At 46.3% G+C, this 21071-nt stretch overlaps 1 long non-coding RNA gene and 1 gene segment (V, D, J or C); one reads left to right on the top strand and one right to left on the bottom strand.

Moving 5' to 3' along the window:
* Nucleotides 1–4944: 4944 nt before the first annotated feature.
* LOC136392478 (immunoglobulin lambda variable 5-45-like) lies at nt 4945–5313 on the bottom strand. The segment is given in 1 exon segment: nt 4945–5313. A coding segment is annotated over 1 exon segment (369 nt).
* Nucleotides 5314–18104: 12791 nt separating this feature from the next.
* LOC136392860 (uncharacterized) lies at nt 18105–20675 on the top strand. Its single transcript, XR_010748996.1, has 3 exons — nt 18105–18268; nt 18365–18459; nt 19046–20675. It is a non-coding gene; the product is annotated as an uncharacterized lncRNA (long non-coding RNA).
* Nucleotides 20676–21071: the final 396 nt, after the last annotated feature.

The raw sequence follows: 21071 nt of genomic DNA, 5'->3' as shown, positions 1-21071 counted from the left end.
CAGATTGATTTTTGGAAGATTGTATGTTTCAAGGAATTTGTCCATTTCATCTAGGTTGTCTAGTTTTTTGGCATACAGTTCTTCATAGTATTTTCTTACAATATTTTATATTTCTGCCTGACCTGTGGTGGCGCAGTGGATAAAGCGTCAACTTGGAAATGCTGAGGTCGCTGGTTTGAAACCCTGGGCTTGCCTGGTCAAGGCACATATGGGAGTTGATGCTTCCAGCTCCTCTCCCCTGTCTCTCTCTCTCTCTCTCTCTCTCTCTCTCTCTCTCTCTCTCTGTCTCTCTCTCTCTCCTCTCTAAAATGAATAAATAAAATAAAAAAAATTAAAAAAAAAAGTTATAAGACAATATTTTATATTTCTGTTGTGTCAATTGTTATTTCTCCTCTCTCATTTCTAATTTTATTTATTTGAGTTCTTTCTCTCTTTTTCTTGGTGAGTCTAGTTAAAGGTTCATCAATCTTGTTTACCTTTTCATAGAACTAGCTCCTAGTTTTTTTGATCCTCTGTATTGTTTCTTTAGCCTCTATGTCATTTATTTCTGCTCTGATCTTTATTATTTCCTTCCTTGTACTACATTTGCGCTTTATTTCCTGTTCTTTTTCTAGTTCTTTTAGATGCAGGGTTAAGTTGTTTATTTGAGCTTTTTCTAGCTTCTGAATGTGTGCCTGTAGTGCTATGAACTTTCCTCTCAGTACTGCTTTTGCTGTGTCCCATAAATTTTGAGTTGTTGTATGCTCATTGTCATTCGTTTCTAGGAATTTTTTTATTTCTTCTTTGGTCTCATTTTTAATCCCTTCGTTATTTAACAACCTGCTATTTAGTTTCCATGTGTTTGAGAATTTTTGAGCTTTTCTGTTGTGGTTCATTTCTAGTTTCATACTGTTGTGATCGAAGAAAGTGCTTGATATGATTTCAATCTTCTTAAATTTGTGGAGAGCACTTTTGTGCCCTAACATGTGGTCTATCCTAGAGAATGTACCATGAGCACTTGAAAAGAATGTATATTCTGCTGCTTTAGGGTGAAAGGTTCTAAAGATATCTATTAAGTCGAGTTGATCTAGTGTGTCCAATAAGTCTGCTGTTTCTTCGTTAATTTTCTTTCTTGAGGATCATCTAGTGATGTTAGTGGAGTATTGAAATCCTCTACTATTATAGTATTGCTGCTGATCTCGCCCTTTAAATCCACCAAAGTCTGCTTTATATATTTAAATACTCCTATATTAGGTGCATAGATATTTATAATAGTTATATCTTCCTGTTGGATTATTCCCTTTTATCATTATGTAGTGGCCTTCTTTATCTCTTACTATATCCTTTGTTTTAAAGTCCAATTTGTCTGATATAAGTATTGCTACCCCAGCTTTTTTTTCATTTCCATTTGCATGAAATGTTTTTTTCCATCCTTTTACCTTCAATCTATGTGTATATTTTGTTCTAAGGTGTGTCTCTTTTAGACAGCATATGTACGGGTCCTGTTTTCTTATCCACACAGCTACCCTATGTCTCTGATTGGATCATTTAATCCATTTACATTTATGGTTATTATTGATATGTAGTTGTTTTTTGCCATTTTATAGTTTAAAGCTGTATTCCTCCTTTGCTATATTCTTTTTCCACTTTGATCTGTTTACAACAGGCCCCTTAACATTTCCTGCAGCATTGGTTTGGTTGTAATGAAAAATTGGTTTTTTGTCTGGGAAGCTTTTCATTTCTCCTTCAATTTTAAACAATAGCCTTGCTGGATAAAGTAGTCTTGGTTATAGGTTCTTGTTCTGCATTACTTTGAATATTTCTTGCCATTCCCTTCTGGCCTCAAGTGTTTCTGTTGAGAAGTCAGATGTCATCCTTATGAGGGCTCCTTTGTAGGTGATAGCTTTTTTTCCTCTTGCAGCTTTTAATATTTTCTCTTTATTGCTTAGCTTTGGTACTTTAATTATGTGTCTTGGTGTAGGTTTCTTTGGGTTTCTCTTTAATGGAGTCCTCTGTGCTTCTTAATCTTGTGAGAGTTTCTCCTGCATTAATTTAGGGTAGTTTTCAGCTATGATATGATTGAACAAAGTCTTTATCCCTTGTTCTTTTTCTTCTTCTTCAGGAACCCCTATGATGTGGATGTTATTTCTCTTCATGTTGTCACAGAGCTCTCTAAGAGTTTCCTCAGACTTTTTGAGTCTCTTTTCTTTTTTCTTCTCTGCTTTCATGCCTTCATTCCAGTTGTCCTCCAACTCACTGATTCGATCCTCTGCTCTATCTGTCCTGTTTTTAATTCCTTCTATTGTGGTCTTTATTTCTGATATTGTATTTGTCATCTCCGCCTGATTCTTTTTTATACTTGCTATTTCTTTATTTAGATGTTCATAATGACCATCCATTGTTGTTCTAAGATCCCTAAGCATCCTTACAATCATTATTTTGAACTCCTCATCTGGAAGTTTGATTATTTCCATATCACTCAGTTCATCTCCTGAAGGTATCTCTTGTGGTTTTATTTGGATTGCACTCCTTTGTCTTCTCATTGTGTTTGGGTGTTTTATTTGTAGAGTTTGTTGAGTCTAGGCTTGGTGTTGTGTGCCTCCAGTTTTCAGTTGTGTTTTTCTAGGTCTTCTTGGGTTGGTATCAGCTATTATTTGTAATCCACTTTTGGATTTGGGCAGCTTTGAAGTCTTGATTTGTTTGTTTTCTTAACAGGTGATAGTCTTCTTTATTGATCTCAGCAAGGGGCTTCCTTGAAAGTGTATCCAGGAATGCGATGGGTGTAACCTGAGACTCTGAAGGCCTCTTCAGCCAACTAATCTCTCTGGGGGCAGGGTGTTTTCTCAGCTTCAGTAGGGGGAGGTGTATCTCAGATCTCCATGGAGACCTGAGTTACTACCCCTCCTCCCCACTTCTTGTTTTCAGCTGTGTCTTGTTGTGCTGATTGGAGCTGGAGAGATGTCCAGAGATTTCTGATCTGGAAGCAATTCAGTACTGTTTTGTGGAAGGTTCAGTCCCTCCCTCAGCTCTGGCTGCCTCCAGCACTGATGAGTCAGCTTTTCTAGTTCATTTCCTGCATTCCTTAGCCCCTCACAGTCTGTCCCTCTCCCTGTCCTTTCCACTTGGGAGATAAGCTGGTCTTTTCAACATACCTCGCTCTCTGGTTGCCAGGCAAGTGGCTGTGAGCATTATTTTCTGCTCTTTTCCCTTGGTGAGATCCCCTCTGGCTCTCAGCCTCCCCCTCCCCTTCATTCCTGTAAGCAGAGGAGATTCAGGCGTCTGTGCATCTGCCTACTCTGCTGCCATCTTCCCATCTCCTCACCTCACTTCTTGATGGCAGGAACTTCTTAGGCATTGGGTTGTGCTGAGTTGGTGGCAGTGATGGTCAGCCTCCTCATCAGCTGGAGCCTGGGGTCAGGGAGGCTGTGACCACACACAGGAGCCAGAGCAGAGGAAGAATCCTTGAGGGTCTGTCACCCCTGTCTATGTCACAAGGTAAGAGACCTTCCCTGGAGCCTTGGGAACCATTGCCATGGTAACTCTCCATGTATGTGCCATGCCTCGTGGAGAAGAAAGCTACCTAGGTCTGAGCTCATCAAGACCTTCACAGGAGGAGTGACAGGAGCCAGGGAAGAAGCTGAAGTCTGGGACTCAGTCATCTCTAACCTAGCTCACAAGGTAAGAGATCTGTCCGGAGTCTTAGACAAGGTCAGGTGTGCTGCTCCCTGTTCAAGAGAACATGGCCTTCTATCTGGGCTCATCGAGAGCTTCACAGGGGGAGTGACACGGCACACACTGGGGAGTTCCTGCTCCTGATGTCCCACAGCCCAGCCCACACTGAGTGCTGGAAAGCTCCAGTGGGCTGTGAGAGGAGAGGACACAGTCAGTACCTGAGCCCCCTCTCGGGAGTCCCCATGGTCCTGGGTGCTGTCGGCTATAAGAGTGCTTTGACCACTGATCCACCTCACCCCCTTCCCTGGGAGTAAGCTCTACATTTTTCCAGTAACAGTGGAGCATTTTCTTGTTCTTTTTTTTTTTTTACAGGGACAGAGAGCGAGAGATTCAGAGAGAGGGATAGATAGGGACAGACAGACAGAAACAGAGAGACATGAGAAACTTCAATCATCAGTTTTTGTTGTGACATCTTAGTTGTTCATTGATTGCTTTCTCATATGTGCCTTGACTATGGGCCGTCAGCAGACCCAGTAACCCCTTGCTTAAGTCAGCGACCTTGGGTCCAAGCTGGTGAGCTTTTTGCTCAAACCAGATAGGCCCACGCTCAAGCTGGAGACCTCGGGGTCTCAAACCCGGGTCTTCTGCATTTCAGTCCGACGCTCTATCCACTGCGCCACTGCCTAGTCAGGCCAGTGGAGCATTTTCAACCCATCAAGACCCCAAAAAAGATTTCTTGGCCTCAGGTGACAAATTTCTCTCTTGGTAACCCCTTCTCTCTGATTGAACAGCAGGCGCAGGTGCCCAGCAAAGGTTGCCCCAGCTCTGAGCTGGAAGTCCTCCCGGGCTGGAGTTGTTACCAGGGACCTCACATCTTGGTGACTCCTCCACAGTCCTCAGAGCTCTTCTGCTGCCTGTGCACAGGCGCTTGGGAGGAAGGGGAAGGTCACTGCTCTAACCGCTCACAGAGAAATGTTCTGGTAGTGGAGGATGATCCACCTAAAGGGATGGTTCTTGAGTTGTGAAAAAAAAATTTTAATGCTGTTTCATTATTTCAAGAGAAACACAGCAGTCCCTCATGCTCTGGCTTTATTACACATAGCTAACAGGCAAAATTTCACTGCCTTAATAAATTATTGGTATTGATCCTGTTATAGTGAAAATTCAGAAACATGGAAAAAAATGGGAGTAGGCTCCACAAAAATTATGAGTTAGTTCCCAGTATAATTTACATGTAGAAATTATTTTGAAATGTTCATTTGTAATAAAGTAAAACTCTGGGGAGGCTAAAGTTTATGTCCCACTTTCACATCTGTGTGTGTCACTGTGAGGAGCACCACTGTGCCAGATCTCACAGTAATAGTCTGCCTCGTCCTCAGGCTGGGGCCCAGAGATGAGCAGGAGCCCCACATTGGCCGAGGCTTCTTTGGATCCAGAGAAGCGGCTGGGGACTCCAGGGCCTTGGTCCTTATCTGAGTCTGAATTAAACCACAGAATGTACCGGGGAGGGCTCCCTGGCCTCTGTTGGAGCCAGATTATACCATAGTCGCCAACACTGAAGCCACTGCTCAGGGTGCAGGTGAGTCTGGCTGATGCTCCAGGAGACGCAGAGAGGGAGGGTGGCTGAGTCAGCACAGGCTGGGACAGGGAATCTGCAAACATAGTCACCAGTGTGTGAGGGGTCTGGGGTCCAAGTAAATATTCTCAGGATGTCCAGTGTCCCCTGAACCTGTCCCTACCTGTGCAGTGAGAGAGGAGCACGAGGAGGAGAGGAGTCCAGGCCATGGTGCTTACAGCCCTGAGCCCACAGTGGGGCTGGGCTGTCCCAGGCCTCCTTTTCTTCTCCTCCCTCTGCCAGAGGAGGGGCTGTCCATGCAAATGTGTGTCCGGCAGTGACCACCCAGCTCTTCCCTGAGCCCTGGGGCTGAGCTCAGCTCTCACTCTGGACTGAGGAGACTAGATGTTGGCTTCATCCCTTAGGATAAATATTTACCTCTTCAGAGAAACATTCAGGGTATTGGTATAGTGGTCAGTTCATAAATATCAGTTTAATGGTGAAGGGCAGAGTGAAGTTGATGATGGTGCATGTGCTGTGAGTACGCCTGCAAATGCCTGTCCATCCTGGATGTAGAACTACCAAGGAAAACGATCTTTGAGAGAAAACATTTCAGACACAGGCAGTCACACGAGGCTGTATTAATAACAACCTCCATACCTTCTATCTATGGATGGTCAACACTCTGGCTGCCCTGCTGTTCAGTTGTCTGGTCATGTAATTTTATATCATATGACAGTGTTTGTGCCCAGGTTTTCAAAGGGCAGGTGGTGTCTCGGTCCCTCTCCTGGTTCTGTGACTGTGTCAATCACTACTACAGAGTCCCAGCAGTAGTGCTCAAGCCTTGTCCTACAAATAGGCCCCTAAAATGGTCATGATAGCTCTGTGGCCAAGGAGGGACCCTGAGAACCAGTCAGGGGTCCAGAACTGCTTATTGTTTGTATCACAAATCAATGAATGTCCAGGTGCTTGGCCAGATTCCTGCTGAAATCAGTGTGACCACACTGCTGGTACATGCTCCAGTGCCAGAGCTACACGAGAGAGTGACTGTCCCTCCTGGGGACACAGTCAGAGAGGTGTCCTGAGTCACCACAGCCTGAGAGAGGGATCATGAAATGAAATGAAAATAGAATGTGTCAGGAATGAAGTATAGTCAGATAGGTCCATTATAAAACTGCTTTCTGAAATGTTTGTGAACCTGGGCACTGAGTGACGAAGGAGGTGGAGAGGAGTCCAGGTCATGGTAGAGACTTCCCAGAATTCCTTGAGCTGAAGCTGGTGTTTGCCTCTGGGGAGTCTTAATTTTCTCCTTAGCTTTCTTCATAAAGGGTGTTTGGTGGTGCATTACGCAAATAGCTTTACTCTCAGGAGGAGGCTGGCAGGTTGTCCCTTTAACAGGAAGCCCGTCTATCACTTCTAACTCAGACCATGAGCATCAGCCCTGGGCCCATTTAGTTAGGGCCATCTGAGTTGGTTTCAGGCCTTGTAGTTATAAGAAGATCCACAGTGACCCCTCATGACATCCTCTAGAGAATATTTATGTCAGTGTGAAAAATTTGCTCAATTTATAAACATCTTAGCACACAAATAAATAATACAATAAATAAATATTATGTATTCTTGATCCTTCCAGAGACTTTTATTTTTAAATTACATCTATTGTGTTTTCATTTCTACATATTTATTGGATTTCTTTTTATGACTTCTATTTCTTTTTTTCTTTTTTTTTTTTTTTTTTTTTTCTGTATTTTTCCGGAGCTGGAAAGGGGAGGCAGTCAGACAGACTCCTGTATGCGCCCGAATGGGATCCACCCAGCATGCCCACCAGGAGGCAATGCTCTGCCCATCTTGGGGCGTCGCTCTGCCGTAATCAGAGCCATTCTAGCGCCTGAGGCAGAGGCCACAGAGCCATCCTCAGCACCCGAGCAAACTTTGCTCCAGTGGAGCCTTGGCTGTGGGAGGGGAAGAGAGAGACAGAGAGGAAGGAGAGGGGGAGGGGTGGAGAAGCAGATGGGCGCTTCTCCTGTGTGCCCTGGCCGGGAATCGAACCCGGGACTCCTGCTTGCCAGGCCGACGCTCTACCACTGAGCCAACCGGCCAGGGCTTATGACTTCTATTTCTCTTCTGAGGTTCTCTCCTTTTCCCATTATTCCCGGGCCTGTGTCCTCACACAGCATCTCATATCTTAGTGCCTGGTCCCTGAGACACAGTTCTCCTAGACTGTTCCTGAATACGGGAGCTGAAAAGGGACAGAAAAGTCTCTGCCCTGACCCCTTGATGGGCAGTCTATGTTTTGGAAGATAGTCCACCTGCTGGGGTGGTCCCTGAGCTCTGGGGAGAATGACTTAGAACAGGCTCATTTTATTTGTTTCAAGACAATAAAGGAAGCTTTAATGTCTTTGGTTTTACCACATGAAAAGCCAGATATTTCACTGTCACCTTGAATTATTTTTATTTTTTCTGTGGATTTGAAACATTGAATGAATAATAGTAGACATTGTGAATCAGAAATACTTCCATGTAGAGATTGTGTATATGCAACTTATTAAACTGTCATGAACAAGACTCTGAGCAGGCTGACATTTATGTCCCACTTCCCTGTGTTGTCACTGTGAGGACCATCACTGCGCCTGATCACACAGTAATAGTCCGCCTCCTCTTCAGGCTAAGTCCAGAGATGAGCAAGTATGCTGTACTGGCTGAGGTATCCTTGGATCCAGAGACTCGGTTGAGGACTCTGGGCACAGCTCCTTGCTTGAGTCTGAGAAGTAGTACAAAAAGAACCAGGGAGCGCTCCCTGACTTCTGCTGGTACCAGTAGATGTTTTTACCAACACTGAGGTCACTGCTCAGGGTGCAGGACAGTCTCGCTGTTGATCCTGGAGAGGCAGAGACGGAGGGTGGCTGAGTCAGCACAGGCTGGGACAGGGAACCTGCAGACAGACACATCAGAGTGAATAGAAGGGTCAGGGTGCAGATGCTCTGGGTCTCTGGGTGCTGGCCCCACCTGTGCAGTGAGAGAGGAGGACGAGGCACACAGGGGTCCAGGCCATGGTGCTCACAGCTGCTCCCTAGTCCACAGAGCTGGAGTGGGCTGCCTAGGCCTCTTATCCCTTCCCAGCTGGCTTCACAGAGGAGGGACTGCTCATGCAAATATGCCCCATCCCCTGCTCCTCCCCCAGTACACTGACAGGGTCTAGGGCACTTGAACAGGGAGGTCAGCCTGCTGCACTAGTTTCACCATGACTGGGAGCTCACAGGAGTTCACATGGAGGACACTCGGCCAGGCCCAGAGGAGTCATGTCCGCTAGTCTGTAGTCAGCAATGGGCCCAGCCCTGGACCCTCCGCTCACTGGGGTGCTGCCCAGCAGGGAGCTCCTGTTTAGCAGAAATCCCTATTGACAGTCATGTGATGCCCTCTGCTGGTCGCCAGGCAAACCGCTTTTTTTTTTTTTCAAGCTATTTCAACATCTAGCCTTCACCTGTTCTTGATTCTTCTGTTTTCAACAGGTTAAGAATCATCCCTAAAGGGGACAATGCAAATTCGGTCTGGTTTGACCTTCATTGATTCGGACACACATGAATCTTGACTCAGGAGAGGACTGCCGTAGAGCTCAGAACACAGAAAGGGAAACAGAAAGCAACAAATAAACAAACAATAAAACATTGAGTCCCATTGGTGTGGAGGCCCAGTGGAAGGGATTACTTTGTGTTCTGAGTGTGAACAGAGGCTTATTAAGGGGACACAGATCTTGGCACTGTCCAAATTGGGTCACTGGATAGAGCTTTGGCCCAGTGTATGGACAATCCTAGTTCGATTCCCATTCGGGGCACATATGAGAAGTCACCATCTGCTTCTTTTCCAATTGCTCTCTCCCTACTCTCTTCTGCTCTTTCAGCCAGTAGATAGACTGGTTCAAGCATTGGGCCAGGCACTAAGGATAGCTGGATGGTTTGAGAGTCAGCCTCAGGTGCTAAAAATAGCTCTGTTGATTGGAGCATTGGCACAAGACTGGTTTCAGAGTGGATGCCCCTCAGGGTGTGCACAGGAATCTGTTTCACTATCTCACTGCCTCTTACATAAAAACCAAAGAGAAACAGATCTTCACAGAAGAAGGCATAGAAGATGAGGAATGTTCACAGTTCCAGGGCAGATACGAGAGGAGATGGCACATGCATCAGGTTTCCACAGAGCACGGGGCCTGGGCATGGCCTGGACATCCAGATAAGTAAGGAATGTCTCCTGTGAGTCAGACTCGCGACATGGAAAGGGCCAGGCCAGAGCCTGGATCACTGGAGCAGGAGGATCCGGGCACAGGCAGGGGTGCAGATGGCTCCAGAGGATCTACTGGGCTGACTGATTCCTGGCATCTCCCAGATGAGTCAACCAGTAAGACAGTGAGTGTCTTACAGAGCCTTCCCTCCAAGTCTGCAGCTAGTGCAGGGAGGACAGTGTCTTTATGGATGTAGGGACAAATTAAAGGAGAAGGCAGAAAGGAGGAGGGCCCTGCCCCTCTCCTGGGGTGGAATGCAGCAACACAGGCCATGTAGGCAGCTCTGGAAGTGCACCACCCAGAACGACTTCCAGGAGATGCTGACTGGGGAGCCGACATACCCTATAGTCTCACAGCCTTGAGGCTGCTCCAGGCATGATTGGCCCAGCAGGTGCCTAAAGTCCAGCCTTTCCTGCTATAGGTAGTGTCCTTGTGGTCACCCCACACGCAGGAGACTTTCAGTCTCCCCTGTCCACCTGAGACTTCCCCAGACCTGCGCTATGCTCTGAGGCTCTTCCTACCCATCCTTCTCTCCCCCTTCCCGGGAGCAGCCATTCTATGAAGGCTTCCCTCCCTCTCCAGCTCCTTCCTGTTTGTCCACGACTAGCATTTCCTCTTCCAAAATATGACCCTTCTTTGTCATCTACTTTGCGTACAACTTCCAGATTAGAGAATAAAACAATCCCAAAGAAAAATATGTGGCTTGTTTTGTAAATTAATATACTAAATCAATTTAAAAGTATATCATTGACTTACTATGTTAATGTCTATATAGTGTGTATCTAGACACATATATTATGGAGAAGGTAAAAGAGCCCCAGGAGGGGTGACCTCAGGACTATGCACTGCTTTGAATTCTGTGTTTTGTGTCCTCTGAAGTTTTAAGAAGTGCATTTGCCCCAGAGAAACACCATCTGATGAAATCTGTGAAAACATCTCTGGGTGTATCCATCTGGGACGTCATATTACAGTTGTGGTTGATTTCAACTTACAGGTGATCCCTGTATGATGAATTGAGGCTCTCACATTTCTTCACAACGGGTAGCCTAGGGAACGTTTCAGAAAAGGAGGGATTTGCATTGTCTTTCTTGGTGTTTAAGTGTATCCATGACATTTACAGAAATGGGAGAAGAGGGTAAATTTAAACAGCTGCCTGTTCTTTTAGGACCCACCGAAAAATACGGACACCAAGAGTATAAGAACTATCATGTTTTTATTCATCCTTTTGTCTCATGCTTGAAAAATTCTTCAGCCCTTACTGGATATCTCAGGTGCTTAGAGTGTCATCCTGCTATGGTCAGCAAACTCATTAGTCAACAGAGCCAAATATCAACAGTACAATTATTGAAATTTCTTTTGAGAGACAAATTTTTTAAACTTAAACTATATAGGTAGGTACATTCCTTATCGAGGTAGCGCCCGCACGTGGTATTTTGTGGAAGAGCCACACTCACGGGGCTAAAGAGCCGCATGTGGCTTGCGAGCTGCAGTTTGCCAACCAGGGCCTATGCAAAGTTTGTGTGTTTGATCCCTGGTCAGGGCACACACAGGAAAAGGTCAATGTTTCTGTCTTTCTGTCTGTCTTTCTTTCTTCTCTCTAAAATTAATAGATACATTTAAAAAATGCTCTAAAAAAGATAAATACACCAAAAAATAATATATAAAGACAGAGGTGCTATATTTTTATGAGCATTATATAAAGTTTCAATATATGAACTGTACACGTAGTCTGGCCAAATATTGTACTCTGCTCTCTGGTTGGTAGGAGATTCCATGTGACTGGGTCACACTCTCTGACCTCATGTGAGTGTGTGTAACTGTCCTGTCTAACAGACGGGAACACGGAAAGACAGAGAGATGACACATCTAGTCTCCGTCCAGCTGAATGGCCTAAACAGAACTGAAAGTCAAAGGTGTCCCAATAGCTGAGAGCATGTCCTTTTAACACAGTGGTTCTCATACCAGGATGATTAGGCTTCCTTAGAGGACATTTGGAAATGTCTGAAGCTGTATTTCTGGGTCATTACTTAGAGAACAGGGAACTACTAGCAATGTAGTCATGGAGCCCAAAGAATGTTTCTATGTCTCACGTGTACAGAAGACCTCTCTCCACAGGCGATGACCCGATCTCCAATGTCAGATGTGCAGAGGCTCAGAAACCCTGTTTTGAACTAAATCACCTCCATGAAGTGAATGCAATGGAAATAGGCAATTATCATCAAGACGTGGGAAAAATCTGGAAAAAGAAAAAAGAGAAGGACTCAGAGATCAACAATCTCAACACAAACTTTCCAGCAGGGGACAGAAAGGAACTCCTCTCCATGGTGCAGACGGTGAGGGCAGACCCAGGACGGGGAGGCTCTGGGGAGTTTTGGTCTCACTTCCCCTGAGTCTGGAGCACTGAGTGCTTATAGCTGCTATCATAATCATAAGACTAACTGTAGTAGTCGGCCTCGTCCTCGGGCTGCAACCCGAAGATGGTCAGGGAGGCGATGTTGGAAGAGCTATGGGTGGACCCGGAGAACCGATCTGGAACCCCAGAAGGTCTCTTGTTAAATTCATAGATGACAGGCCCTGGCCAGTTGGCTCAGCGGTAGAGCGTCGGCCTGGCGTGCGGGGGACCCGGGTTCGATTCCCGGCCAGGGCACACAGGAGAAGTGCCCATTTGCTTCTCCACCCCCCCCCCTTCCTCTCTGTCTCTCTCTTCCCCTCCCGCAGCCAAGGCTCCATTGGAGCAAAGATGCCCCAGGCGCTAGAGTGGCTCTGGTCGCGGCAGAGCGACACCCCAGAGGGGCAGAGCATCGCCCCCTGGTGGGCGTGCCGGGTGGATCCTGGTCGGGCGCATGCGGGAGTCTGTCTGACTGTCTCTCCCCGTTTCCAGCTTCAGAAAAATACAAAAATAAAAAATTCATAGATGACAGTGGTGGGGGTACTGCCCGGGTGATGCTGGTAACAGGACACATAGTAGTCCCTATGTTGCCACTGCTGTGGGTACAGGAGATGGTTTCTTTCTGTCCAGGAGACCCCGAAACAGAGTAGAGCTGAGTCAGCACAAACTGGGCCCAGGACCCTGCAAGGAGGGAGGAACACAGAGATCAGGGAGGACAGAACAGACCCCTTTCCCAGGGAGGAGAGAGAGGTCATCCTCCCAGGTGACAAACAGGTGCCCTCCCAGAATTCCCTCAGGCTCCACCTGTACAGTGAGCCAGGAGGGCGAGGAGGAGTGGAGCCCAATCCATGGTGCAGACGCCCCAGACTCTGCTTCCTGACCCACAGCCAGGCCTGAGCCTTTACTCTTCTTATATGTCCCCCTGACACAGAGGGGGGAAGTCTATGCAAATCTTCCACTTTCTGGAGGCTGTGCAATCTTCCTTTTCCTTAGGCTCCTTTTACAGAGCTGGGATCCAGCTGATATGAGGAAACTAGAGGAGTGGGAGGGCTTCAGCCCAAGGATGACACAGGGAACCTGCAGAGGCAGGGAGGGGACTCACAGCTCAGGAACTGGGGGCACGCGCTCCTTCGGATGGATGTAGGAGACATGGCAGCCTCAGGCGACAGCTGGGTCTGGGTGCTCCTACCCTTATCCTGGCCCTGATGGGTCCCCTCAGGGTTCCAGTCTTCTCAGATTGACTCATTTCACTTAATAATATGCGTGTGTTACATTCATTCATGTTTTTCTGTATCCTGATAAATTATTATTTATATTTCCAATCATATTCCATTGTATAAATGGACAAGAATTTGCTAATTCATTCACTTATTAAAGGACATAGCAGTTGCTTCTTTAAGTTATAATAAGCATGAATAAAGAAGCTACAACTTCTTGTGCATTGTTTGTTTGGACACAAATAACTGATATAAGTAAACACCCAGGAATTGTATCATATAAAAGTGTGTTTATTTTTGTATGAAACTGATATAGGGTCACAAAAGCAACCATGCGACTTTGAACTGCCAGCAGCATGAGTTAGAGTTCCTGCTGCCCACATCCTGGGTAGCATTTGCTGTCATCCTTGTATTGAGGGTTACCATTCTAATGGGACTAGTGGCATCTCTTGTTTAAACTTACAATGCCCAATGACACATTGTATTGAGCATATTCTCCCACGCTGACCACCCAGGTGTACATAGTCCTCAGTGATGAGACTGTTCTGATCTGCTCAGTGGGCAGGCTTTCCCTAGTACTGGGACTGGAGCTGTATTATAAAGATTATTTATATTTACTAAAATCTAATATAATATCCCTCAATAATTGGTAAAAATACACCAATTGCCAGAAACTCTATACATCAAATAATAAATACAATCCAGACTCATTTAGTGGTGGAACTTTAATAATGCATTAATGTAATACAGTATTCATATTAAATTTTAGTATTATACATAATCATTTGCATTCTTTGGATGATATCAAAATGAAGTTTTCCAAGCATTTTTTACCATTTTGTATCTATATGTATTTCATTCTGTTTGCAGTTTAATTAGTTTTTTAATAGAAAATGAAAGTGTTGTGTGATTTTCTATCTATTTTGAGCTGTATATCAGGCCTGGACAATTGAATCCATGAGGGGAAGGGGCTGAGATATGAGGTAAGTGTGTGAGTCACAGCCCTCTGGGCCTTCCTGGGTCCACAGGTGCAGGCAAGTCACACTTCAGTGAGGACACTGCCTACCCAAGTGTGCAAGAGCCAGTAGAGAACTTTCCTAGCCTGCCTGGTCCAGAACCCTGAGCCTCAGGCGCAGTCCACCAGCGCCCCCTGCTGGTCACAGAATGCACATCCTGCAGCCCATTTCATACCACCCAGCTCTCCTGGAAGGGCTCTGGTATGTGAAATTGGGTCATTCTGATGCCACTACCCAGTGCTTTAGAATCAATAGATCCCCTCAGTGTAATTTTGTGTTGAGACATTCATTTTTGTAGGTCACTAATGATGTCCAAGCATCAAAATGAAGTGTGAGGTTACAATGTTTGTCCTTAGATTTCATGTGGCATTTTAAAAACTTAATCTACACTTTATCATATATCCATAAGTCATTAGTCGCTAAAAGTACCCACTCTATGGATATAGCACAGTTTATTTTAACTATTGTCTACTGAGAGACATGGGGGTCATTTACAGTAACTGGCTATTATAAATAAAGCTGCTATAAATATTTGTGGGGGACTTATTGTAAGCACATACAGTATGTGTACATTTCTTTGTGATATACAATAGTGGGACATGCTAACAAGTATATGTTTAATTTTTTTGAAAGAACAGAACCATTCTTTAAAGTGATCTAATCATTTTCACTCCAACCAGAAGGACACAAGGTTCTAACTGTGCCACGTCCTTGTCTGCACTTGACATGGTCGGTCGTGTTAACTTTACCCATTCTCAAGAGATGCAGTGCCTTTTCATTGTGGTTTCAATCTGCATTTCACTGAGATCTTCTGAGGCTGAACATTCTTCCATGTGCTTACTTGTCATCTGTATATCATCTTTGGTGGAGCATCTTTTGATAACCTGATCAGCGGTGCTTTACGTGACAGTTTTTTTTTTTTTTTTTCAGATATGTGATTTGCAAAAAGTCTGTGGCTCTGTTGCCATTCTGTTAACATTGTCTCTCAAAGAGCATGCAATTTAAAACTTGACAAAGTTCAAATGATTTTTCTATGGTTTTTTCTTCTGTTGTTCTAGCTCAGAGCTCTGGGCCAGCTTGAGCATTCTGTGCATGTCTCCTGGAATGACGTTCTCATGTCTAACAGCACACATGCTCTATGGGATACAGTGTTCTCACTTACAGTGATAATGCACTCCCCTCCTTCACTTCTATATTAGAGTAGTGGTTAAAAACACATTGTTCCTAAGTAACATATGAAGAAGTAAAATGACCCAGTTAGAAGAAAGGATTCCTCAGGAATTTATGTCTTAGAGGAAGCAGCTGCTGGGTGGAACCACAGGCAGCTGGACTCTGCTAGGACCCTGGGTGGGTGGGCACAGCTGATGAGACCTCAGCCCTGAGCTCAAGGACCATGACTCTCTCCTTACACTTGAAGTTAGCAGGGCCTCACTGGTTGTGAGATCATCAAGTAAGAGGACACTGATTTTATCAGGGAAGTTAGCCAGGCTGTGCGCACATGCTGGTCTGAGGACTGGAACCAGGTACGTGGTGAGTCATGGTCACCTATGGGCCTCTGCAAACCTCAAACAGCATTCTTCTCCATCCACCATCTTCTCTTGGATGGTTTCTGTCGTGAACGGGTTGATGTTACTTACTATGAGGACTTCCTTAAACCCTCAGGTCTCATAACGAGCCTCTCAACTCAGGAAATGGGGACAGAAGTGACAGCAGAGTCACAAGCACAGGCAGAAATGGGCAGGCAGAAGTGGGCTAGGAGCACGGGGGTGGGTCTGTCTGGTTCACAGGGACCTGGCGCAGGAGCAGAAGGCTCCAAACTGGAATCTCAGGGTTGGGAGTGGTCCCTGGTTCTGTATCTCGTTAAACTCGCAGGTCTGACACTAGGCAGCAGCCAAGTGCCTGTTCACCCAACGCCTCAAGGACCTCCTGCAGGCAGTTTTCTGGTGCAGAACATAAAAGAGAGAAATGATTCAGGAGGTTTCTTTTTGTTTTTAGAGAAAAAGCTACCCGGGCAATACCTGCAGCTGTAAAGAGAGCATGGCAATAACGGAGACATCATTAGAAGGGAAGCTGCCTTCAAAATACGTCAGGCAAGCAAAGCAAAACAACCAGAAAACCCTAAACTAAGTCATCATTTATAAAACACCTCCGAGAGAGAATGTAATGCAGCTTTGTTCCGATCCTTTGGACCTGACAAGGTGACAGTGGAGGTGTGCACGGAGACAGACCTTGCGGTGTCTGGGGCCCTTGATGCCGGCAGCTGGGCAGTAACCACGTGCCGGTTTCACAAAGGGTGCCAGCTCTGGAGGAGGTAGTTCCGCTGCTTTAGTGACTGCAGGGTCTGCAGAATTAGTGAGCATTTTATACGGACTATCTGGAGCCCAGGCAGATGTCAAGATGGGGCTTTCTGCCTGCAAGGATCAGCTCAGAAGGAACATTCCATCTGCTTTTACAGCAGAGCCTTCAAAGTGAATCTGCAGCTCTTCAGATGACGTGGCCTTGTTGAAAGTGCATCCCAGAGGCAGGACAAGGGAAAGTGGGGGACAGGGGAGGCAGTGAATAAAAGAGCACTCTGCTAGGGACCGGAACATCCGAATCTTGTCCCCCAAAGACCAACTTGTTCTTAGAATCGAGTAAGCCCACCCACCACCCTGCTCCCACTCCACTTCACACACTCTGCTCCTTCAATGGAAGATTTTTTTTAGAGTCTGTCACAAGGCTAGGCAATTTCAGCTAAAGCTGTTTCAGTTACAAAGTATTCTTGCTGAAGGCCAGTTTCTCGGCTTGTTTGAAAGCTATGTAGGCGGCTGTATAGACGGCAAGATGATAACCAGGGCTGTGAGAAGAAGCCAGAATCAGAGCTGAGGGGGGGGGGGGTATAGCCTGTCAGACACCTTATCTTTTCCTCTTCTTCATCTTCTAAGCAGCCCCAAATTCCAAAGGTAGTAGAGAGCTGTAAGTTTACAGTAAATAAGAAACTTGCTATCACCATCTGCGTGTGATGGTGACCCTGAGACTTCAGTGAGAAGAGGGACATGGGACATGTGCTCTGTATCTTCTCTTAGGAGCCTGGATGATGTGGTGAGAGAAAGCTACTTGCCATCCACGGTCAGTGGACCACTTACCCCACCTGTACAAGTGCATTTTAGGCTCACCTTTCTGATATCTGCATGTTGCCTGATATCCCTCCATCATCACAAAGCCATCCTTGATTAATGAATGACAGTTGACTGGTAATGAATTCCCTAGTTTCAAGTTCCACAATTCTATTTGTACACATTAACTTTCCAAAAGCAATTCATTTCTTTGCTTATGATGTAATGATTTCCTGGTCAATTTGTTTATTTATGCCAGGTAGTCTCGTAGCTTGCATTTTCTCTGAGTTTCCAGAATTACTGTGCTGTGTCTGGGTTTCTGTCTGCAGAGGGCACACACCTGGGGAGGGTGGGGCGAGCCCCCTGCACACAGACGAGGTGCAGGTGGTGGCGGCATGGCGCATGCTCCATGGCCTCCAGCTACCGGGGCCTCTGACAGGTGCACACTCTTCACGCAGGGTCAGCACAGCTTAGGACAGACAGGACCGGAAACACACAAGGGGTCGAGAAAGTCTTGTTCTGAGTTTTGAGATGTTGGGGAAACAAGTGATCTGCTTAATTGCAAGGCTTAACCTACTAATGACACCCACTCTCATTAAATGCAGGGCTGGAGGAGCCTCCACGCAACGCTGGAAAGATGCCAGGCAGGGTGGCCTGAGAACCTTCCCTAAGAGAAAATCGGGAGCCCTGGTTGCTGGAAAAGCCTCGGGTTTCACCATGTACCAAGTCCACATGGGGACTGATCACCTGCCAGTGACCATTGCAGCCCGGGAGCAATTTGAGGGGGATGGGCTCTCCCCACCTTGCCGCCCCGCGGGTTGTCTGGATCCCTCAGCTCCGCGCATTGAGGCCCACGTTCCTCAGCCGGTAATGGTTCATACAGCGCATGCGCGTTTGGTACCGTTTCCCGCAGCCAGGGCTCTAGAAGCCGCAGACGTTGGAGAAGCCAGACAGCAGGGACGGTTGGATACAGGAGCAGAGTCTATGGACCAGGCAGCTCCTCATGCACAGACCTAAACTACCCAATGCGCATCTGTCCACGGAAAGTAGAGGAGAACGAACTGCTTTTCAGGTGGGAGAGAGACACGGGCCGGGTGTCCTCCACTGGAGGACCTGGAGCCTGTAAGGCCACACATCCTCATGGTGACACACTGATGCTCATTTGCAGATGCTGCTTTGGAGCCATGTGGGGTCGTTGGCTCCCTCTGACCCGGAGACTATGGAGGTTTGAGGGCGGGCTCAGCTCCGCAGGCTGCGGTAACGGTGAGAAGTGCGCAGGCGCGGGCAGCCAGGGCTCTGGGCGGAGCTGGTCGGGGACGGGGAGGCACAGCCCTGAGCGCAGTCTCTCGGGTGGACACTGTATCTATCCCAGTGCGACCCCGAACCCACCCAGGGCCTCACTGCCCTGAGGGTTAGTACAGAGGAAACATGGCTGCCTTCCGGGGAGAGGCCTGAGGGAAGCAGTTGTGTACTCACAGGAGAGACTCATGAGCCCTGGTTCTGAAGAAGCCCCAGGTCCCACTGTGGGCTGTCTTCCATTTGCAGCTGCTGCCTGAGAGCGATTTGGGGGATGGGGTGGGTTCCTTCTTCCCTGGAGGCCAAACAGGTGGTCTGTAGTGGGCCCAGCCCCAAGGCCACCCGAAGGGACATGTACTGCGCATGTGCATGCAACCCCGTTTGTGAGAGCCAGGGACCTGAAACAGGCAGAGGGCGGTGGGAACCATGTCACAGGTGCGGATCTCGGGTGAGCAAGGCATCTTCAAATTCCGTCACAGCTGTACACTTTCTTACATTAACTTATACAACACACACACACTAGCTTCACCTGGAGTTCTTTTTATTTCTCTAGCCCATCAGATGTAGACTCTGAGATACTGATCTTCAATGGCCCAAGCTCTCTGGTTCTTAAGTGGAAAATCAATGTGTGGATCAGGCAATTCCGATGCTCTGAACTACTGACCTGCAGGTATCACTCAGCCATGGGGTCAGTATTCACCATTTAAGGGTCAAGGATGCGTGGAGAAGCCACACTCCCCGCACGTTATATAGAGCAGGAAGACCACGACTTCTAGAGAATCCCAGGAGACCAGCCAGGTGCCGGACACAAGCAGCTGTGGTGAGAGTTGTGCAAGAAGCACACGTGGTCCTGTTTGCACGGCACGACCAGGGGAGAGGACTTGGTTTTGTGAAGGATGGCGGTTTGCAAACTACAGGGTGTTCCCTCAATAAGGTTCAGATGAAGAGGTTGGCTGCCACCTCCATGGACCTCAAAAACTATTGATTCCAAAATAACCATTGAGCTCTTAGAGCTGCCAGGTTTGTTTGGGAAACAAAAACTGAGGCTACCACCCTCGTTGCAGGTTGGCCCATCCAGCCCATCTGGTGACTCTTCAGAGACTGGACTGTATCTCTGGGAGTCCTTCCCTCCCCCACTCTTCTCTGTCTTATCTCACATGTTTGTGGAGGGAGGGAAGCGGATTATTGTTACTCACTGAACTTGTTTCTTCCAAACCTGATAGGAAGACTGATGCTCCAGGAAGCTGTGCACAGATATTGTGCTGTTTTGTAGCAGGCTGGCCCAGGCCTGGGCTGTGCACATTCCAGTTTGAGAAGCATGTAATGATGTAGTATTTGGAGTTAATCAGAAAATTTTGTAGAGCCCTGGCCAATTTGCTCAGGGGTAGAGCGTTGGCCTGGCTTGTGGAAGTCCCTGGTTTGATTTCTGGCCTGAACACACATGAGAAGCACCCATCTACTTCTCCACCCTTCCCCCTCTCCTTTATCTCTGTCTCTCTCTTTCCTTCCTGCAGCCAAGGCTCCATTGAAGCAAGTTGGCCCAGGCACTGAGGACGGCTCCATGGCCTCTACTTCAGGCACTAGAATGGTTCCAGTTGTAACAGAGCAACACCCTAAATGGGCAGAGCATTGCCCCTTAGTGGGCATGCCAGTTGGATCCCAGGCGGGCACATGTGGGAGTCTGTCTCTCTGCCTCCCAGCTTCTCATTTAAAAAAAAATACAAAATAAAAAGAAAATTGTGTAGAGAACCACTTCATCTGAATGTGTCTGGCCTACATGCAACTGAGAACAGAGGAAGGAACGTGTTTGTCCTTGAGTGATCTGGCAAGTGACAGGTTTTCCAGGCTCAGTGTCATTGTGTCTCTATCCAAGCACTGTGTCCCACCTGGTCGAAACTCTATTTATGTCTCTGTGTTTTCATTAATTTCTTAGTTAACTCCAGGTCTTCACTTCCCCACGCTGGTCACAGTAGAATTGGAATGGAAAAATGACTTAATGTTCCCCAATGTTGTACTACACTAGGTACCTATTGATCCAACTCACTTTTATAATGTATAGGTTGATTAATTTTAGAACTGTTATTTTTTGTCCAATGTCTGTCTGCAGCAGTCAAATTATCTTCTCCTGTATTTAAGAAATTTAAAGTAAATAAAGCTTTGTGTAACATAATTTTAGGGGATAATCTTCCTTCTCTTTCCTTTTTGTTTAAGTAACATTTTTCAGAGTGCAATTACTGTGTTCAATAATCACTTGTCCTTGTGGATTATATTGAATTCTAGTAATATGTTTAATATTCTAAAATGCTAGGAATTGTTAAAATTTAGCAGAAGTATAGGTCATATTATTGTCATTTTTAATTGCTTTAGGAATGCCGATAACATTAAAAGCTTCAATAAGATGTTGAATGACACAGTCAGCCTTTTCTCTAGGCATGGGTGTGGCCTATTGAAAGGAAGATTAAGAGCATTTATAATACTATACTTAGGAGAGTTTTCAACATTATTCCGAGCTTCTTGCCTAGTTATTCTAAATTTTTGCATTAAACCTTTTCTATTTGTATGAGTCTCTGTATGAAATT

Source organism: Saccopteryx leptura, chromosome 2, assembly GCF_036850995.1.
Source record: "Saccopteryx leptura isolate mSacLep1 chromosome 2, mSacLep1_pri_phased_curated, whole genome shotgun sequence".
In the NCBI taxonomy this organism is placed as follows: Eukaryota; Metazoa; Chordata; class Mammalia; order Chiroptera; family Emballonuridae; genus Saccopteryx; species Saccopteryx leptura.
Note: the sequence above shows the minus strand (reverse complement) of the source record. Positions and strands in the feature narration are given on the sequence as shown.